This window comes from Labeo rohita, chromosome 13, assembly GCF_022985175.1.
Source record: "Labeo rohita strain BAU-BD-2019 chromosome 13, IGBB_LRoh.1.0, whole genome shotgun sequence".
Lineage (NCBI taxonomy): Eukaryota > Metazoa > Chordata > Actinopteri > Cypriniformes > Cyprinidae > Labeo > Labeo rohita.
Genome location: NC_066881.1, coordinates 25,111,205 through 25,129,118, shown reverse-complemented (window position 1 = coordinate 25,129,118; position 17,914 = coordinate 25,111,205). Strand labels below are relative to the sequence as shown.

At 34.9% G+C, this 17,914-nt stretch overlaps 1 protein-coding gene across 2 annotated transcripts in view; it reads right to left on the bottom strand.

Annotated features, from left to right (window-relative positions):
• psme4a (proteasome activator subunit 4a) overlaps window positions 1-11,893 on the bottom strand; it is a 32,166-nt gene extending 20,273 nt beyond the window's left edge. The window contains exons 1-12 of one of the 2 annotated variants that reach the window (XM_051126134.1): window positions 11,339-11,893; window positions 9,730-9,870; window positions 8,218-8,334; window positions 7,811-7,867; window positions 6,240-6,284; window positions 5,148-5,297; window positions 4,369-4,432; window positions 4,186-4,260; window positions 3,070-3,192; window positions 2,863-2,955; window positions 1,628-1,893; window positions 367-553 (exon numbers count right to left, since the gene is read on the bottom strand). In XM_051126134.1, the coding sequence (XP_050982091.1) occupies window positions 367-553; window positions 1,628-1,893; window positions 2,863-2,955; window positions 3,070-3,192; window positions 4,186-4,260; window positions 4,369-4,432; window positions 5,148-5,297; window positions 6,240-6,284; window positions 7,811-7,867; window positions 8,218-8,334; window positions 9,730-9,870; window positions 11,339-11,589 (1,569 nt within the window). In that variant the 5' untranslated portion in view covers window positions 11,590-11,893. The remainder of the gene's footprint in view (window positions 1-366; window positions 554-1,627; window positions 1,894-2,862; window positions 2,956-3,069; window positions 3,193-4,185; window positions 4,261-4,368; window positions 4,433-5,147; window positions 5,298-6,239; window positions 6,285-7,810; window positions 7,868-8,217; window positions 8,335-9,729; window positions 9,871-11,338) is intronic. The other variant, XM_051126135.1, reaches the window with a different exon arrangement.
• Window positions 11,894-17,914: the final 6,021 nt, after the last annotated feature.

Below are 17,914 nucleotides of genomic sequence, written 5' to 3'. Positions count from 1 at the left end.
TGGATCATTCAGGTAACAACACAGTATTAAGAACAGTATTAATCATATGTAAACTTTTGAACAGGGGTAATTTTATAAAATCAACTATTATTTTCTCTTGTGGAGTATATGTAAAGATCGTTTAAGTGAAATGTGTTATTCAGGTCAGTACTAAATAAAAAATAACATGCATTTTGTATGATCCATCTTATTTTGGTCAAATAATTAACATTTAACATATACACACACACACACACACACACACACACACACACACACACACACACACACACACACACACACACACATATATATATATATATATATATATATACGTATGTATATATACATTTTCATTACCAATAACTGACTTGAACAGACTCTTACCATGCACTTGCTGAAGTCATTGGGGTCGACCCCAGGCAGAGCCCTCATAAGGAGAGGCAACATGTGTGTGGGACCCTCTGGAAACCTCTGGCCCCCGGCCACCAGGCTCCGCGCCACGCCAATCATACAGCTTAGAGTGGCGGTCAGCTGGTGAGGCTCAGTGAGGGTCTCCATGGCGGGATATGTCCTTAAATGAGATGGAGAACAGGTGCAAAGGGTCCTGAAAATGCTTTTGTGTGATCATGTCAAGCCTATCATCCATCAACCACTGTCATCAATTTATTCTCTAAATATTAAATTACCAAGGGGTTGTTAACAAGTTAAATTGTACATAATGCACACTACCAGACAAAACTTTGTGAACAGTAAGAAATTTAATGTTTTCTGCTCACCAAGCCTGTGTTTATTTGATCCAAAATACAGAAAATGCAGTAATATTGTGAAATATTTTTACTATTTAAAATAATTGCTTTCTATTTGAATACATTTTAAAATGTGATTTATTCCAGTGATCAAAGCTGTATTTTCAGCAACATTTCTCCAGTCTTCAGTGTTAGAAATGTTGTTCAAGAAACATTTTTATTATTATTATCAATATTTAAAACAGTTGAGTAATTTTTTTTTTTTCAAGATTCTTTGATGAATAGAGAGATCTAAATATCAGGATTTATCTGAAATAAAAAATAATTTTGTAATATTACACACTATGCCATTCAAAAGCTTGGAGTCAGAATATTTTTTGGGAAAGAAATTATAGAAATTAATACTTTTAGTTAGCAAGGATGCTTTAAAATGATCAAAAGTGATGCTAAGGACATTTATAATGTTACAAAAGATTTATATTTCAGATAAATGAAACTTCCTATTCACCAAAAAACCTGAAAAAACTCTTTTCTGAAAAAACGCTGTTTTAAACATAATAATAATGAATGTTTTTTGAGCTGCAAATCAGAATATTAAATTTTTTTCTGAAGGACCACGTGACTGGAGTAATGATGCTAACAATTCAGCTTTGAAATCACAGCTGAATCACACATTTTAAAATATATTCAAATAAAAATATTTCCAAATTTTACTGTTTTTGCAGTACTTTGTATCGAATAAATGCAGGCTTGGTGAGCAGAAGAGACTTCTTTAAGAAACATTAAAAATCTTACTGTTCAAAAACTATTGACTGGTAGTGTATATAAAATTATTCTTCTCTTAAAATTGTACCCTCAAAATATATTAGCATGTACATTAAAAACAAACACACACTTACTTCTCCAGCACTGGAGGAATGACTAGCTCAGGTCTGAGCAGGGCAAGGTTTTGCAGGGCCTGGGCAGCATCCAGGCTGCCAGTTTTGCTAAACATTGCCAGCAGAACAGGCTGCTTCATACTTTCCACAAAGTCTGTGATGTCCTGCTCACTGAGAAGGTGGCTCTCTGGAACGGGAGTCAGCCATGTTGGCGTCCGGTAACGTTCTCGATGCAGACGTTTCACAACACTGGCAGGTAATCGCTGAACGAGCTTCATGAGTTTCATCTAGAAATGGACGGATGAAAGAAAATAAAATAGAAAATAAAATTTTACATTTTACAATTTTTTCCCCATTATTAGGTAGTACAATGAAGGGCAGAAGGAAATGACTGGGGGAAAAAAGGGTGAAATGGACTTGAAATGGAGCTCAGACCATAATGATTTTATAACAACTGGGAAACAGCTTGAATAAACAAACTTAAAACCCATCCAGCACCCACATCTGTAATTATGAGATTTATTTAGACAACTGTGTCACTGAAGCCTAAACAAATAAAGCAAACATGGATTAAATGAAATGTTAGTTTTCCTGAGCTGTCAAAAAAAAAGCACTGCAACTGCCATTTGATCAAAGGGCTGAATATTAACATCGACTTCTGATTCCCATCTCATCGAGTTAGCACATCGGCCTTTGACACATTCCTTCCTGCAATAAAACGTTTTGTACCCTATGATGCCCACCACAAACCACACATTTCATTTGAATCAAAGGAAGAACACTTTCTGTAAGCTTCTGAAAACAAATCAGATGTTCCACAGACTGCACGCATCTCATCAGCAGCTCAAAGGGAAAGACAAAGTAATATAACAACAATGTGGTGACAATAAAAGGACAAAGCTTTCACAGGGTTTAATGCAGCATTTGAAACTGAGAACTAGATGCCTCCCCCAGTCAAAGCAAACATGCATCCCTGGAAAGACAAACTGTCCTGTGGTCTATGAGGAGATGTTTCTAGAAAAAGAATGGCATGCATTGTTGATAGCAGCACTGTGTTTCAAAAGGACACAGCTGCAAGCTCATAAAAAGCATTCTGGGAGACAGATTAGCAATCTAAGACCTTGTTCATTTTGCTGTTAATTAGTTTAATACAATACCTACTTGTTAATACTTATACATAACATGATTTATAGTATATATATTATTTAGCATTTGATATAATATTTCAGAACCAGAAATTTCCACCAGTAACTCACCAGCCAGCGGCCGTGGTTAGAAGGGTGGAAAAACGAGGCGATACTGTTGAAAAGGCCACTGAGCTGGGTCTGGGTCTGCTTGCTGGGCCCTCCCTAAAATACATTATAAATATGAAGCAAATGTATAACATCATATCATAATGGTTTTGATAATGTGATGGCATTTCAATAGCAATTTAAAGCATATGCACTTTATTTCACACTGACCAGCAAAGCAGAAATCCAGATGACAACATGACTGATGTCATAGGCATTTGTCAGATATCTGGAAACCAGCATCTGACTGGATCCTACAGGAAGATTAAGACTCCTTAAGATCCTTGTGAAGATCTGAAAACAGAAAGAATACAAACAGTGTAACCCAGCAATACTTAGTTGTATTAAGGATTAGTTTACTTCCAGAATTAAAATTTTCCTGATCATTTACTCACCACTTTGGTTGGAAAAATATTAAGGTTTTGGAGGAAAACATTCCAGGATTTTTCTCCATATAGACGACTTCAACGAGAGCCAATGGGTTGAAGGTCCAAATTGCAGTTTCAATGCAGCTTCAAAGAGCTCTACATGATCCCAGCTGAGGAAGAAGGGTCTTGTCTAGGTTAACGATCTGTCATTTTTTAAAGAATTTATATAAAATTTAAATTTTCTGTACTTTTTAACCACAAATGCTCATCTTGCACTAGCTCAACCTCATGCATTACACATAATAATGCACGGGTAACATAGGCAGAAGTACCAACCCAGTGTTTACAAAGCAAACATGCAAATAAAGTCAAATGTCCTTTACCAAAAAAGGCAAAACAACAATGTCACAGTTTTTCACCCTACCCTACATTTTTGAACCAAGGTACACAGACGCAAAACTAACCGCACATGACTTTTCCTATGATTACGTAATAAGCGTTTGTGGTTAAAAAGTAACTAAATTTTATTTTTTTTTTTTTAGAAAATGACTGATAAAACCCTTATTCCTCAGCTGGGATCATGTAGAGTCCTTTGAAGCTGCATTTTGGACCTTCAACTCATTGGGCACCATTGAAGTCCACTATATGGAGAAAAATCCTGGAATGTTTTCCTCAAAAACCTTAACTTCTTTCTGACTGAAGAAAGACAGACATGAACATCTTGAATGGCATGGGGTGAGTAAATTATCAGGAATTTTTTATTCTGAAAGTAAACTAATCCTTTAACCACCTCTGGATCGAATGGCTTATTGTGTATACAAAACAACAAAGGAAAATCATTTAAACAAGAAACTTATTACTGAAGACAGAAGCTTTGAAGTGATGTCTCTCTACTGTTGCAGCAAAGTGACCATCTCACCTTTGGTATATAAGGGTCCCAATCTATGTAACCAATGTTGTCATTTGCCAGTCGTGCAAAAAGACTGACAAGATTCTGGAACAAGACAAAATCAGATTAATACTAATGTAATAAACTACTGAAAAGCATAGAAATCTACAGAGTTAAAATTCAATAGTGATTGGACAGCAATTCGATACTCACCACTTCCCAGCTTGGAAGGTTCTGCACAGACACCCACAGGCTTATCAATTCATCAAACCAAAGTCTGCAGAAACACACAAACCAACATAGTTCATGCAACATGCCATTACATAAAAAATATAATTTGCATTGTATATGTAACAGTTACATAATAGACCATACTGTATTTTTCAATGCAAGTTAATTTCTATGACTACAACTTTCCTTTTAAATTATATTTCACATAAAAATAACATATACTCTACCAGCCAAAAGTTTTTGAACAGTAAGATTGTTAATGTTTTAATTCTCTTCTGCTCACGTCTGCAATAATTTGATCTAAAATACAGCAAAAACAGTAATATTGTGAAATATTTTGATTATTTAAAATAACTGCTTTCTATTTGAATATATCTTAAAATGTAATTTATTAAAAGATTTCTATTTCGGATAAATACTGTTCTTCTGAATTTTCTATTCATCAAAGAAACCTGAAAAAAATTCTACTCAGCTGTTTTCATTTATATTACATTATCAATAAATTACATTTTCAAACATATATAATGATTTATTTTAAATTATAATAATACTTCATGATATTACTGTTTTTACTCTACTTGTGATCAAATAGATGCAGCTCTGGTGAACATAAGAGACTTCTTTCAAAAATCTCACTGACTCTAGTTTTTGAACAGTAGTGTGTGTGTGTGAGATTTCCTGTCCAGCAGAAAGACTAATAGGATTGACTGTGCAAGTGAAAGCAGACTGAAAGTGTGTCACAAGGTTCAGGCAGTGCTCACTTGAAGCCCTTATCATGCAGCTCTGGGGGGAGAGTGGTGGGCAGGAAGAGCTCAAAATATCCCATCGCCTTCTGCATTGTCACGTCAAATGGACACATCAGAGGTCTCCACTCATCGAGCATCTCCTGTGTGGCCGATTCCGGAAAATATCTGCATGCACACACGCACAGACACACATAGAATGGTTCTGTGAAATACTGTTGTTGATACCTGACCTCCAGGGTTTTGCACAGACATGCCAACACTAAAACATTGTAATGTACCGTTTAAATGTCACAGTGAACTGTACTCAGTAAACTCTTATTAACTGGATAATAAGTTAATGTACTTTAGCTAAAGGATTACAGTCTCCCGGTCTAAGCCACATCAGGAATCCTGACATACACCATGTGGCACTTCCTGTCAACCATCTACTGGCTTGTCCGTGAACAATCAAACAGTGCGTTATCTGTACAAAGGTATAGACTTCACTGACCATTGTCATGACAACTTTTTCTGTAATCCCAGATGAGCTGAAAGGAGTTTTGAACATGCAGCCTCACCTCACCCTAAATATCCTCCATAGAGTCCATTCTGTGTTTAAGTAGAAACAAGGCAAACATACATGTTTCTCTTTCTATTTCAGTTAAATTGATTCATGACTGAAATGTTTTATTCCAGTTTGCTGGATATGATGTCCTTCTTGACCTCTTGCTAAGGAAGGGATAGCACTGATCTTAGGAGACTCAGTCTCAGAGTCAGGAAACTCCCACAAAGCCAAATTAAAAGAGAATTAAACAGGATGAACAGCTTAGGGAGAAACTGAGGATCTATCAGGACACACTGTTTATGTACACTACCAGTCAAACATGAGAAGTGATTAAAAATTCATACTAATCCACAAAGCTAGTGTAACTTTAATTAACCCACTTAAAAATAAAGCAGATAACCTTGTGCAAAACATACTCACATACACAACGAAATTTATAAACTGTGATCAATTTAATGCATCCCTGCTGAATAAAGCATTCATTTGTTTGAAAATATCTTTCTGACCGTAAACCTTTACTTGGTGGTAGTGTATGTCTGGCATAACATGAAAGAAGTACTTACGGTCTGCAGCTCTTGATTAAAGCCTTCAGAATTGCTTCCACTGAGCTGCAAATGAAAGAGAAACTTGAGAGTGAGCAAAACTGGATACAACAGCGCATTCCAATTCCATGCAAACAATTCTACAATGAACAAGACCAACACACTAGTGTTGTTAGACCTGCGCTCATGCATCACAAAAACTGTTCTGTTATAAACACCAAAAGGCGGTGATGAAGCCAGTTGCAGATGAACCTTTGGGAAACAGAGTTTTTATTGGGGTTCATGTTATTTGAACACAGCTGTGCTGTGAAACGATGGACGTATTGGGGGCTGATAGTCCATCTGTGACCTATATGCTGCTTAAAAGCTGGTCAGTGCAGCTCTGTTATAATTTTAGCAACCCTCTTATCCTGTGCATCTAAGTACAGGTGTTATTTAATGAAATTCTGATCCTCAATACCAACATCAAATCAAATCACATTCATCACTTGCATGAAACCCATCAAACGCATGCACCATATAACCACACAGCTAAACACATGTAAACAAGCCTGTGAGTGTCACCAAAAAACTGCAAATATGTGACACCCAGACAGGGCGTCTGAACCTGATGACCTGTTCTGAAACAGGCCAAAGTTATCTTTCAACTCTGCGCTACAGAGGAAAGAATCCCTCAGTAGGGATTGACTGTTGCAGCCCGAGTAGCAAGAGCCAACAAAGATACTGGAGTATCAGATGTCTGCATTAAAGAGCATGGGGGAAAACAGACGTTACAAACATGCTCAGCACTCAGAAACAATGTACAATACAGGGTGTTGGCTGGGGCATTACAACTGAGAGCAATAGAGCGTGAGAGCAGCACAACATTGATTTTCACAGTGCGAGTCCAACAGCCTGTGTCGGGGTGTCAGTATTTTTTTTTTTTGTGCAATGTGACATGCATCTTTTGGGGCAAAAGTGCACTCAGTAATTTTAATAATATTAATCATTTAAATAGAATATAATATTTTTTACTATTACATTTGATATTAAATCTATATATAATATTAACAGTATTTTATTTATTTTTTTAGCATGATTATCATTTCTTTACACAGATTTCAGAATTTCTAAATTGCATAAATGGTCACCATTATGCTGTTATGCAAAACATGTAAAAGAAAACAATAAGCAACTTTGGCAGTAAATGACATTTAGCTACTTATTTTATTCTGTTTGATATTGTCTGTTATTCAGAAAATACAGGATCTAAAACATCTAAAGGACTGAAAGTATACCAAAGATGTATCAGCAGCAAAGTCAGACATAGATCATGGATTTCAACAGAAACATAAATATCCAAAAAGTCAAAGATGTCAAGCTTTGATCACAGTTTTAGTGATGTGTATAGTGTAAGATGGAGAAAATACATTAATGATCAACAAGGAACAAAAACACATTGCTGTTATGCACTGGCAGTGCCTAATAAACAAAAATGTCATGCATTCACAGCAACAGATTAAAGTCAAACACCCACAAATAACAGCCAGTGAAACAATTAAAAATTACAGAGTGCACTTTAAAATATTAACATAGAGTAACATGGTCCTTACCACCTCTGAGCAAGTTTAACGATTATGTGTTTAGAGGAAGAGCGAGGCCGCAGAGAACTGAACATGAGAGGAGAAAAAAGAAAGGCTCACTCAGCACTTCCTGTCTACTAAGACATCATTTTTATTTAATGCTCAACATCAGCACCAGTTTTAAGATGTGCGCTGATTCCCAGAATTAAGAGGGCTGAGAATGCCTCCTGTGACAGTCTTTAAATTAGAAGTTGGGATGGAAATTAATAGGATAACAATATGAGCTTATTTATTGCCAGTTTTATTGAGAAGATATGCAAAAGTGATAAAATAAAATGGATCCCTTTAGAAACAGTGTTTTTTTTAATATTGCTGAGTAAAATATACTTTTGCTTTAATCCAATTTTTATAATATCTCTGATGGGATATGCATGTACCTGGGAAACCAGTTCAGGCCGAGGTGCTCCGTTTTTGAATACAGGATCCTGTCTTGCAATTCATATAGGGGCCGCCATGGCAATTCTAAGTCCTCTCTTGAAAGCAACTCTTTCTTCCTGGAAGAAAAACCATTTAAATGAGACTGAGATTTAAAATCAGATTTTCTTTACACAGTTTGTTTTGGTCATAGGTGTGGGTGGATATTCAAATCTCATGAGCTGTTCTGTCACTCTGCAACTGCCAATTAGCAATATGTAAGAGATAATGTACAGTCATAATTCCATTGCTGTGATGTGAAGAACCATTAATTACATGGCTATATAAATAAACATAAAATGTAGATTTTTTTGTATTTTAATGACTGAATTATTGTATTATCTGTAGATTATTGTATGTATCTTGTAGATTAGCTTCTGCTAAGAAAACCAGTTTGTTACAATGTAGAAAACAATTGACAAAAAAAAAACTAAATTAATGATATAATGATGTATATACATACACTGTTGTTCAAAAGTTTTGGGATCAGTAACATTTTTAATGTTTTTTTAAAGAATTATTTAAGTGTCTTAAGTGTCACACGATCTTTCAGAAATCATTTTAATATGGTGATTTATTAATTTTATTATCTATGCTGACAACTATGCTGCTAAATATTTTTTTGGAACCTGTGATTCTTTTTTTCTGGATTCTTTGAGGAATAAAAAGTTAGAAAGAACAGCATTTATTCAAAATAGAAATCTTTTCTAACAATATAAGTCTTTGCTATCACTTTTTATCAATTTAACACATCCTTGCTGGATAAAATAAAATAAAATTAAATTAAAAAAAGAAAGAATAAAATTTTAATTTCCACAAACTTTTAAATGGTAGTTTAAATTTTTACAAAAGATTTATATTTTAAATAAATGCTGTTCTTTTAGCTTTTTGTTTATTAAGGATAAAAATATAAAATAAAAATAATTCACAGGTTCCAACAACATATTAAACAGCACAACTGTTTTAAACATTTCTAATAAATCAACATATTAGAACGATTTTTGAAGGATCATGTGAGACTGAAGACGAGTAATGATGCTGAAAATTCAGCTTTGCATCACATAAATTATATTTTAAAATATATTCACATAGAAAACAGTTATTTTACACTGAAATAATATTTCACAATATTACTGGTTTTTTTCTGGATTTTTGTTTAAATAAATGCCACCCTGATGAGCATAAGAAACTTCTTTTAAAAAAAACTTTATTTAGATTTCTTTAAAAATCTTACTGACAGTGTATGGATAGATTGATAGATATTGATATAATGACCAATAAAATTTAAACAGAAAACAATTACATAATAATCCTGTGTTATTTAAATAAATAAAATCTACTTAATTTATAGAACATCAATCTTTTTGGCAGAACTACTACAGAAATGCCCTACACAGTGACATCATCTCTGTGCTTCCAGTGTTGATATCATCATCATGGGACTAAATGGAGTGCATGTAGGAAGTCAATCTTACTTCAGCAGGGTGATGAGGAGACGGGCGAAGCTCTGCATCATACTGATCTCCAGTTTGGGGATGGTGACCAGCTCGTACAGCAGCTTGATGAAGTGCACATGGTCCTCTTTGCTGAACTTCCTTCCATACAGTCGCATATACCTGAAGGACAAGAAGCGGGCTTATTAGTATTAAAATGCAACACTTTATTCAAACTATATTGCATCCTCCTCTGATATTAACAGTTAGGGTAGCAAGCTGTATGGTATGAAACAGATTGGCAATTGTCTGAACTGACAGTGTTATTCCAAATAATGAATTTCTGGCTGATTAGTGTAGTTATGTTAGATCATGGCATAAACAACTGAGAAAAAGAATAACATATTTAAATTGTCCTACAAAGGATTTCCATTTGGATTTGTTTTCAGTTGCTTCACACTGAAAGGTGAAGACATAAAAGCAACATGTGATACTCAAGTAAATTGCTTTAATTAGAAGATCCAGGTCAAGCTGTCAAAGCTCGCTTTCCTATGGAAAGGAAGTTGACTCATGGCTGACCTGACACAATCACATAATTTAGGTCGGAACTGGATACCACAGCTTACGTCCTTCAGCTGGCAATGCCAACGGCTTGCCAAGAGGGTTTTGTTGGGATATTTTCTAGAATGGGAGTGATAAAGAAAGCCATGTCCTAAACACCCCAGGGCACACAGAGACAAATCCCAACACAAACACTTGGACTTCTCCAAACATGGACATAGCTTGCATTCTGGGCTTACTAAACAGGCGGACAATCTGGAGAGATACAACACAAGGGGATACACTAATACATTTAATGAGGAAGTATATGATGTCCTGGTTTACTCAAATGTCTTGGATGACATTGAGGACAATATTTCCGTGCATGTTTACTGTTTACAGAGGAGTATTGCATCTCACAGAGTCACACGCAGTCTGACATCAGTGACTGTTTGTGCTTGTTGTGCTCTTAAAATAGCATTGAGTGGCGAAACCATGACCAAGCCATTTTGCAATCACTCACAAAATATTTGGCTTGTTAAACAGCAGTCAATTCCTTACTTCCACTGCAATGAAGACTCAAAATTAATAACTCCAGCTTTGACCACCAAACACCAAAACACAAAGCTAAATGTATTTGTCAAAATTGAGTTAAATAAACTCAACAAAAAGAAGAAACAACACGAGGTAAAGGGGATTTTATACTATACGCGGTTAAAATACCACATGTATTCTTCAAAGCGTTCCAAAGGAACGTTCTGCAAAGTTTGTTCGAACAATGACGCAGGTGAAACAATGTTACTGACTACGCATGCGCAACAGCAGTCAGTGAGCGCTCGATTAGCGCTCTATTTAAAACGCACTGGAGATATTTTTACCGTAGCCTGCTTTATCCTCCTAAATACAAAAGGGTCATTTGGTGTTTCTGTGACTCTAAACAGAGCTGCCTATGGAACATCACATTTCCTGTTTTTGATATTAGGATTAAGGCAATGTATGATTCATGATCACAGACACAGAACAACCTCATAATTTAATTTCGTTGGCAGACAAAACTATCCGGATGAGTCCTGTATAATGTTGGAGGAGTTAATGCCTCTTAGATACTTACGTGGAAAGTTTCCTCGTCCAAAACAGGACACCTGGCCATATCTCTCTGAGTTGGACTGCTCTGCCGAGGTTTCCTTTAATCTGTGCCAAAATTTCATTGGACTCTTCGTCTAGTTTGTCCTTGTAAGGCAAAAGTTCGTTGTAAACAATATCTTTTTGCGGAACAAACCCTAATAATTCGGTTGCTTCTTTTTTCATATTACACCTCCCCAGATGTGGCTCCTCCACTTCGATTATATTAGAGACAGTCATGAACAAAAAATATTCCAAACAGTGATAAGCTTCTGAGATTATAAGAGAAGTAAATGACAAATTATAAAACTACTATAAATGTCAAAACCATAACACAGTCGTGATATTTTCTTGTTGGAAGACGCGCACTGTCATCGCTCGGATCGTTTCTGAACTCTCGAGGATAATGATGACTTCTTTTAAGCAGAACCGCTTGCTGTCATGCATCGTATTTCTATACGAGCGCTCCATGTATCCGTTTCCATTCAGCTGTAACCAGCCAAACACACATGCCGCAACTCCACCCTCGTCACCTTGCGTCACTTCCACCTAACATGTCCAGAATAACAGATCCAGGAAGAGTTTATTGAGACTTGACACCGGCGAGGAAAGAATGCATCTTAGGCTACTATGACGAAGGATAAGTCTATGGATAATAATTGTCTCATTCCGAAGTTACGTGATAACCTTATTCAGAAACACCATTTTGTACCAAAAAAGAGAAAGAAAAAAAGGAATATCCATGATAGCGTATTTACTAATTTCAAACCATTCAAATAATTTTTAAAGACCACAAAATTCGGGGCAACTGTATAATCAAAATATTATTACACCTGTCTGTTTTGCAAAAAATAAATAAATAAATAATAATAATAAAAAACAAAAAACAAACCAACAATGTATTCGACTGGAATGGTGCAGTCCGGTTCAAAAACGAATGACTTTTATGAAGCGATTCTTTTTAGTGAATCAAAAACATAGCGAGGGTAGTGACTCCCCCAAAGAATTACTCTTATGAGTCGGCTCTTTTCAGTGAATCGAGCTGTTACTGAATTATCTGACTCCTTTACTGAACCGCTAAACAAATATATTTTCACTACCAGTCAAAAGGTTTTGAACAGGTTTGAAAGGTTTTTAATGTTTTTTCTTTTTTAAATAAGTCTTTTCTGCTCACAAAGCCTGCATTTATTTGATCCAAAGTACAGCATAAACAGTTAAATTATGAAATATTTTTATTATTTAAAATAACTGTTGAAAATAACTGTTTCTGTATTTTCTGAATATATTTTAACATGTAATTTATTTCTGTGATTTCAAAGCTGAAATTTTAGCATCATTAATCACTCAAATGACCCTTCAGAAATCATTCTAATGTTCTTTGCACCTCAAAACACATTTATTATTATTATTATGTTGAAAACAGCTGTTTTTTTTTTTTTTTTTTTTTTTTTGATGAATAGAAAGTTCAGAAAACAGCATTTATCTGAAATAAAAATCTTTTTGTAACATTATAAATGTTTTATCATCACTTTTGTTCAATTTAAAGCATCCTTGCTAAATAAAGGTATTCATTTCTATAATTCATTTCCAAAAAAAAAATATATACTGACTCTAAGCCTCTGAATGGTATAGTGTATAATGTTACAAACGCTTTTTATTTCAGATAAATGCTGATCTTTGGATCTTTCTATTCTACAAAGAATCCTGAAAAAAAATGTTTTGAATGTTTTAAATAATAACAATAATAATAATAATAGCAACAGCAAATCAGCATATTAGAATGATTTCTGAAGGATAATGTGACACTTTTGCTTTGATCACAGAAATAAATTATAGTTTTAAATATATTCAAATAGAAAGCAGTTATTTTAAAAAGCAAAAACATTTGATAATATTACTGCTTTTGTTGTATAAATGCAGGCGTGGTGAGCAGAAGAGAATTCTTTAAAAAACATTAAAACTCTTACTGTTCCAAAACCTTTGACTGGTAGTGTATGTATCATGTGTTATTGCATTATGTTGGTCTGTGAAACAATAGTACTGACTAGTTGTTCATATGAACACCATTCATTTTTAGGTTAATTCTTCTTGTAATTAGTTCTAAATTGTTAGTAGGAAATTAAATTCATTTCTGATTTGTTGTTGCTTATTTCCCAATATTTCTTATAACTAAGGTTTTCATATGAATCTTAATAAAGATTATGATGAAATCGCCTTGTGACCTTAGCTTATGAATATTAATGAGGTTATGCTGATGAAACTTAGTGCCCTTCCAAAAACATTGTGGTCATTCATATTACAACTCACACCTTTACCATAGTAGGATTCGTAAATTAGCCTTCCGATTATTACATTACATACATCGCGTAGTTGACACCTCTAATACTAGACAAGAAAACATATGTATTCTGTGGGGAAATCTATTTATGTTTCTCAGGTCAGCCAGTTAGCCATGTTGTTATTAAGCAGCAGCCCTAGATCATTCTATCACGATTGCGCAGCCATTATGATCAGATATATTTAGTGACATCTGCACCAAAGTGTGATTACTCAAGAGCTCAGTCCAGATCTGTAAACAAGAGGGTCTCAAAAAGCCCCCTCGAAAGGTCAGGAGGTTTATGACAGGGCATATGAGCCTGTGCACATGTGACTGGGCTGTACATTTAGATCTACAGTAGGCCTAGCTATAAAATTCTGATTTGTTTTTATCACAAAGACACCTCAGAAAAGTAATGACATATTTGTAGCAGTGAAAAGTCTCCTTTTCAAAAAAGTGTTGACAAAAAAAAAGTATGTCAATTTTTTATAATTTTATTATGTAATTGATTGTACAAGAAAATATATATAAAATGTAGTTTTTTATTAATTTGTGGTAATAAAATGACCTTATATTAATAACATTATTAATATAATAAGGATATATTTTTATTATTACAACTATTATATTGTAGAAATTCTATATATTTTATATTCTATTTAAATTGATAATTTATATTTTTTTAGTAACAAACATTTACTTATTCAAGTAGTAACAGTGGAATATTTTCCAGTAGAGGGCGCCACCGTACAGATTATATACTTGCATCTGTAACATATTCAGGAAATTTACTAGTTATTTCCCTTTTAAGTGGTACATAAGTGCAGTTTTTTTTCATTCATCCATCTGCAACCACTGATGTTTTTTATTCAGTGTCCTTTAATTCTCTGACCCAGTCCACCCAAAATTAAATTCTGTCATAATTTACTCACTCTCGTGTCTTTCCAAATATGTATGAAGTTCTTTCTTCTGTGGAACAAAAGATTTTTAGAGAAATGTCTCAACTCTATCTATCTATCTATCTATCTAACTGTTTGTCTGTCTGTCTGTCTGTCTGTCCATATATCGTCAACCATTAGAGATAAGAGTATAAAAGATATTTAATGCTTAAATGGCGACAGCAGACGGTGGGGGGGACTCACAAAACTGTGTCTAGCAGCAGGCCGTATATAAAACTGTGGTTTATGCACAGTGGGAGGTCTGGCTTCTGTGCTGTAAAGGCACACGCCCTCAGCAGTTGGAGAATCATTAAATTCTGGAAAACCGGGGGATTTGGCATGCCACACCTTTGGGTTATTAATTTATGAACATCGATGGAGTTCTGTTCTTTCCACAGAGCATGACCTGCTATTCATCAATTCATTATTAGAATTCCAACTGGGCTGTGCTCATTGTGAACCTGATAAGGTCAACAGGTGAATGGACTCGGTACAAGACATTTCAGCACCATGAGTCAATGTACGAATCTGAATGTCAAAGATAAACTCTCACGCTTTATGCAACCGAGACACTACGGCAGAGCTTTCAGCTGGTAACTCAAGCAGTCACAAGTGTCTGTGTCATAAAGGTAGTGGTTTATGTTCTAGGAGCTGAAAGCCTTTTTTACACATGCCTTCCAGGATACTGAACTTCCGACCTAGTTTAATAGAAACTATGTTTTCACATTCACATGTGATTGTCCAGAACACTAAGAAAACCCGTTTGAGCAACTCTCTGAAGCCTGCGACCAGACAAGCAAATATTTCTGACGGTAAACTGAAACTCAACCAGCAATGTCAAACATAGGCACAATATTTACCCATCCTGTTGTAGGTCATAATGAAATGCCCTTTCAGCCTTTAAAAACGCCCTTTTTTGTCTACTGACATAACTGAAGAACTTGACTGACATCATATGCAAATATAAATTATACTTCAATGGTAGCAAAACTTAGTGTTTTTTTCCTGCAAATCAAAACAGGCCTTTATCTTAACTTCACAGTCCTACATCGCAATGCAGAGATCTGCCAAGGGGGAGCAAAAGTGAGAATATATCATCTGACAGCTGTATTTAATGACAGCCATACTAGAGAGAGTACAGGCTTACAAAACAGATTCCGAGCCAATAAGACGTTAGCTGTGGAAAATTAATCACAGCTATAATTGGGTATCAGACACAACCATCCATCACATCTTTGTATGTATAATATCCTATATAAAGCATGTAAGGGACCGTACAGCTCTGCACCAGTGTCCCGCCCATCCTGTCAGGGTTTATTTAGAAATAATTGCAATATTTGCCAAAGAAACACACAAAACTTAATTGTTTACTAGGAAAAAAATATATATTTTTTTGTCTTCTCAGTAACATGCAATCATCTTCTGTAGCTTCTAAAGGGCAGTATGACATGAAAGTATATTTTTCAACAAAATGAGACAAAACTACACATCATCATCCTTGTTCAAAAGTTTACACACCCCAGCATAATGCTTTGAGTTTTTTTTTTTTGAGCATCAGTGAATGTTTCCACCCTTTGGAATAGTTGTGTATGAGTTTATTAGTCTGTTTCAAAGGGTTTCCCTTATAAAAATGAACCATGGTTTTACTAAAAGTGTAGTAAAAGTGTAGAAACCATGTTTTTTTTTGGCGTATTAATTAGCATTTGTATAACCACAGTTTTACTACGAATACTATAAATAGTATGGTTAAACTATGGTTAGTGTAGCAAAACCATGGTTAATTTGTAGTTACCATGTTTTAACTAGAGTGACCATGGTTTTTGGTTTAATTTGTAATAAAACCATGGTTAATTTTCATAAATATGCAGAATACGCTGGAAAACTAAAGAATGTGAAGAACCTTAAACAAATTTTGGGACTCATGAACAAAAAAACCAGTGGTGAATCATTCAGGTAAGGACATCAAGATAAAGTTCACTGTTATTGAGTTAATACATATTAAAAACACAAACCAGCACATTCTTACCTGTGAAAGTTTATCCAGTTTCTTCAGAAATTAAAATTTTGGCGGTTTTTACAACCAGATGCCTCACAATGTTGTTGAATTTTGAAGCGAATTGATTTTCATTGTGAGTGACGACATATAAACCGTTCCAAGATGGCGGACGAGTCAACGTATCCAAAGCGGTCTCTCAAGACGTCTGAGGTAATTTTTACTGTAACCCATAACGATATGCAAAAATTACGGCAGTAGTATTCGTGAAAAACAAGAGTGAAGACATGACGATGCATTTTCACAGACGCTGGTGAATATATATTATTATATACTATAATATTAAAACCTCCCTCACGAAAATTAACCGTGGTTTTACTACAAATAAAATAATAATAATAAAAAACATGGTTACTATAGTTATACCATGATAACCACAAATTAACCATGGTTTTGCTACACTATGGTATTTGTAGTAAATCTGTGGTTATACAAATTGTAGTCAATATGCAAAAATTATTGCACATAAAGCAACAAATGGTGCAGGTCTTCTATCCAATCTATTTTATTGTACATAGTGCAACAGGACTGCAAACTGAATGAGACAGTTCAGAATTATGCGTGTGAAACGTGTGCAAGAGGAAGATTTAAAACGCAACAGTTAATTTCTACCATATGGTGGAAGTTGTTTTGTGAAAGAACAGTTGTTTCTGGAAAAGAACCTGGTAATGTCTCACTTAAGGTCCATGAGGAAACCCAGGTACTGTAAAAGACTTGTACTGTTGAGGACTGGCGTAGCCTACTTAAAGATCCTGGCCTGGTGCCTCTTCATTTGGTTTTAACAGCAGTAGTTGGAAATGACAGTAGTCTTTTAACTTGTTTATCTCTTAAAGCCAGTTGCTGGCTTGTTAAAATGCACATATTTACGTCTCTTTGGCCCAACTGCATTTACAACATATCAATGGTATCTTGGCGTCGAGTGTAAAGCAGCTGCAAGTCCCAAATGTCAGTTTGTGTTTTGAAGCAGACTTTAAAAGTGTGCCTGCTGGAGATCACAAAAGCAAGTCTTTAAAATGTAAGCAGAAGGGATCAAAATATGTGACGAGGTTTACAAATGCCTAGCGCATGCAACTTTAATGTAATCCATGGGAAAAGATGTAGCTGGATAGTATTCGGCTTTTGTCATTCATTGCAAATGAAACAATTTCAGCAAGGATCTCATATGCTATTGTGGGATGTTGGCACAACAGTGCTTTTCTTTGGAGTCTTTGGGTATCATTGGAATATTTTGGCATCAAATCTTGAGGATTTAATGCT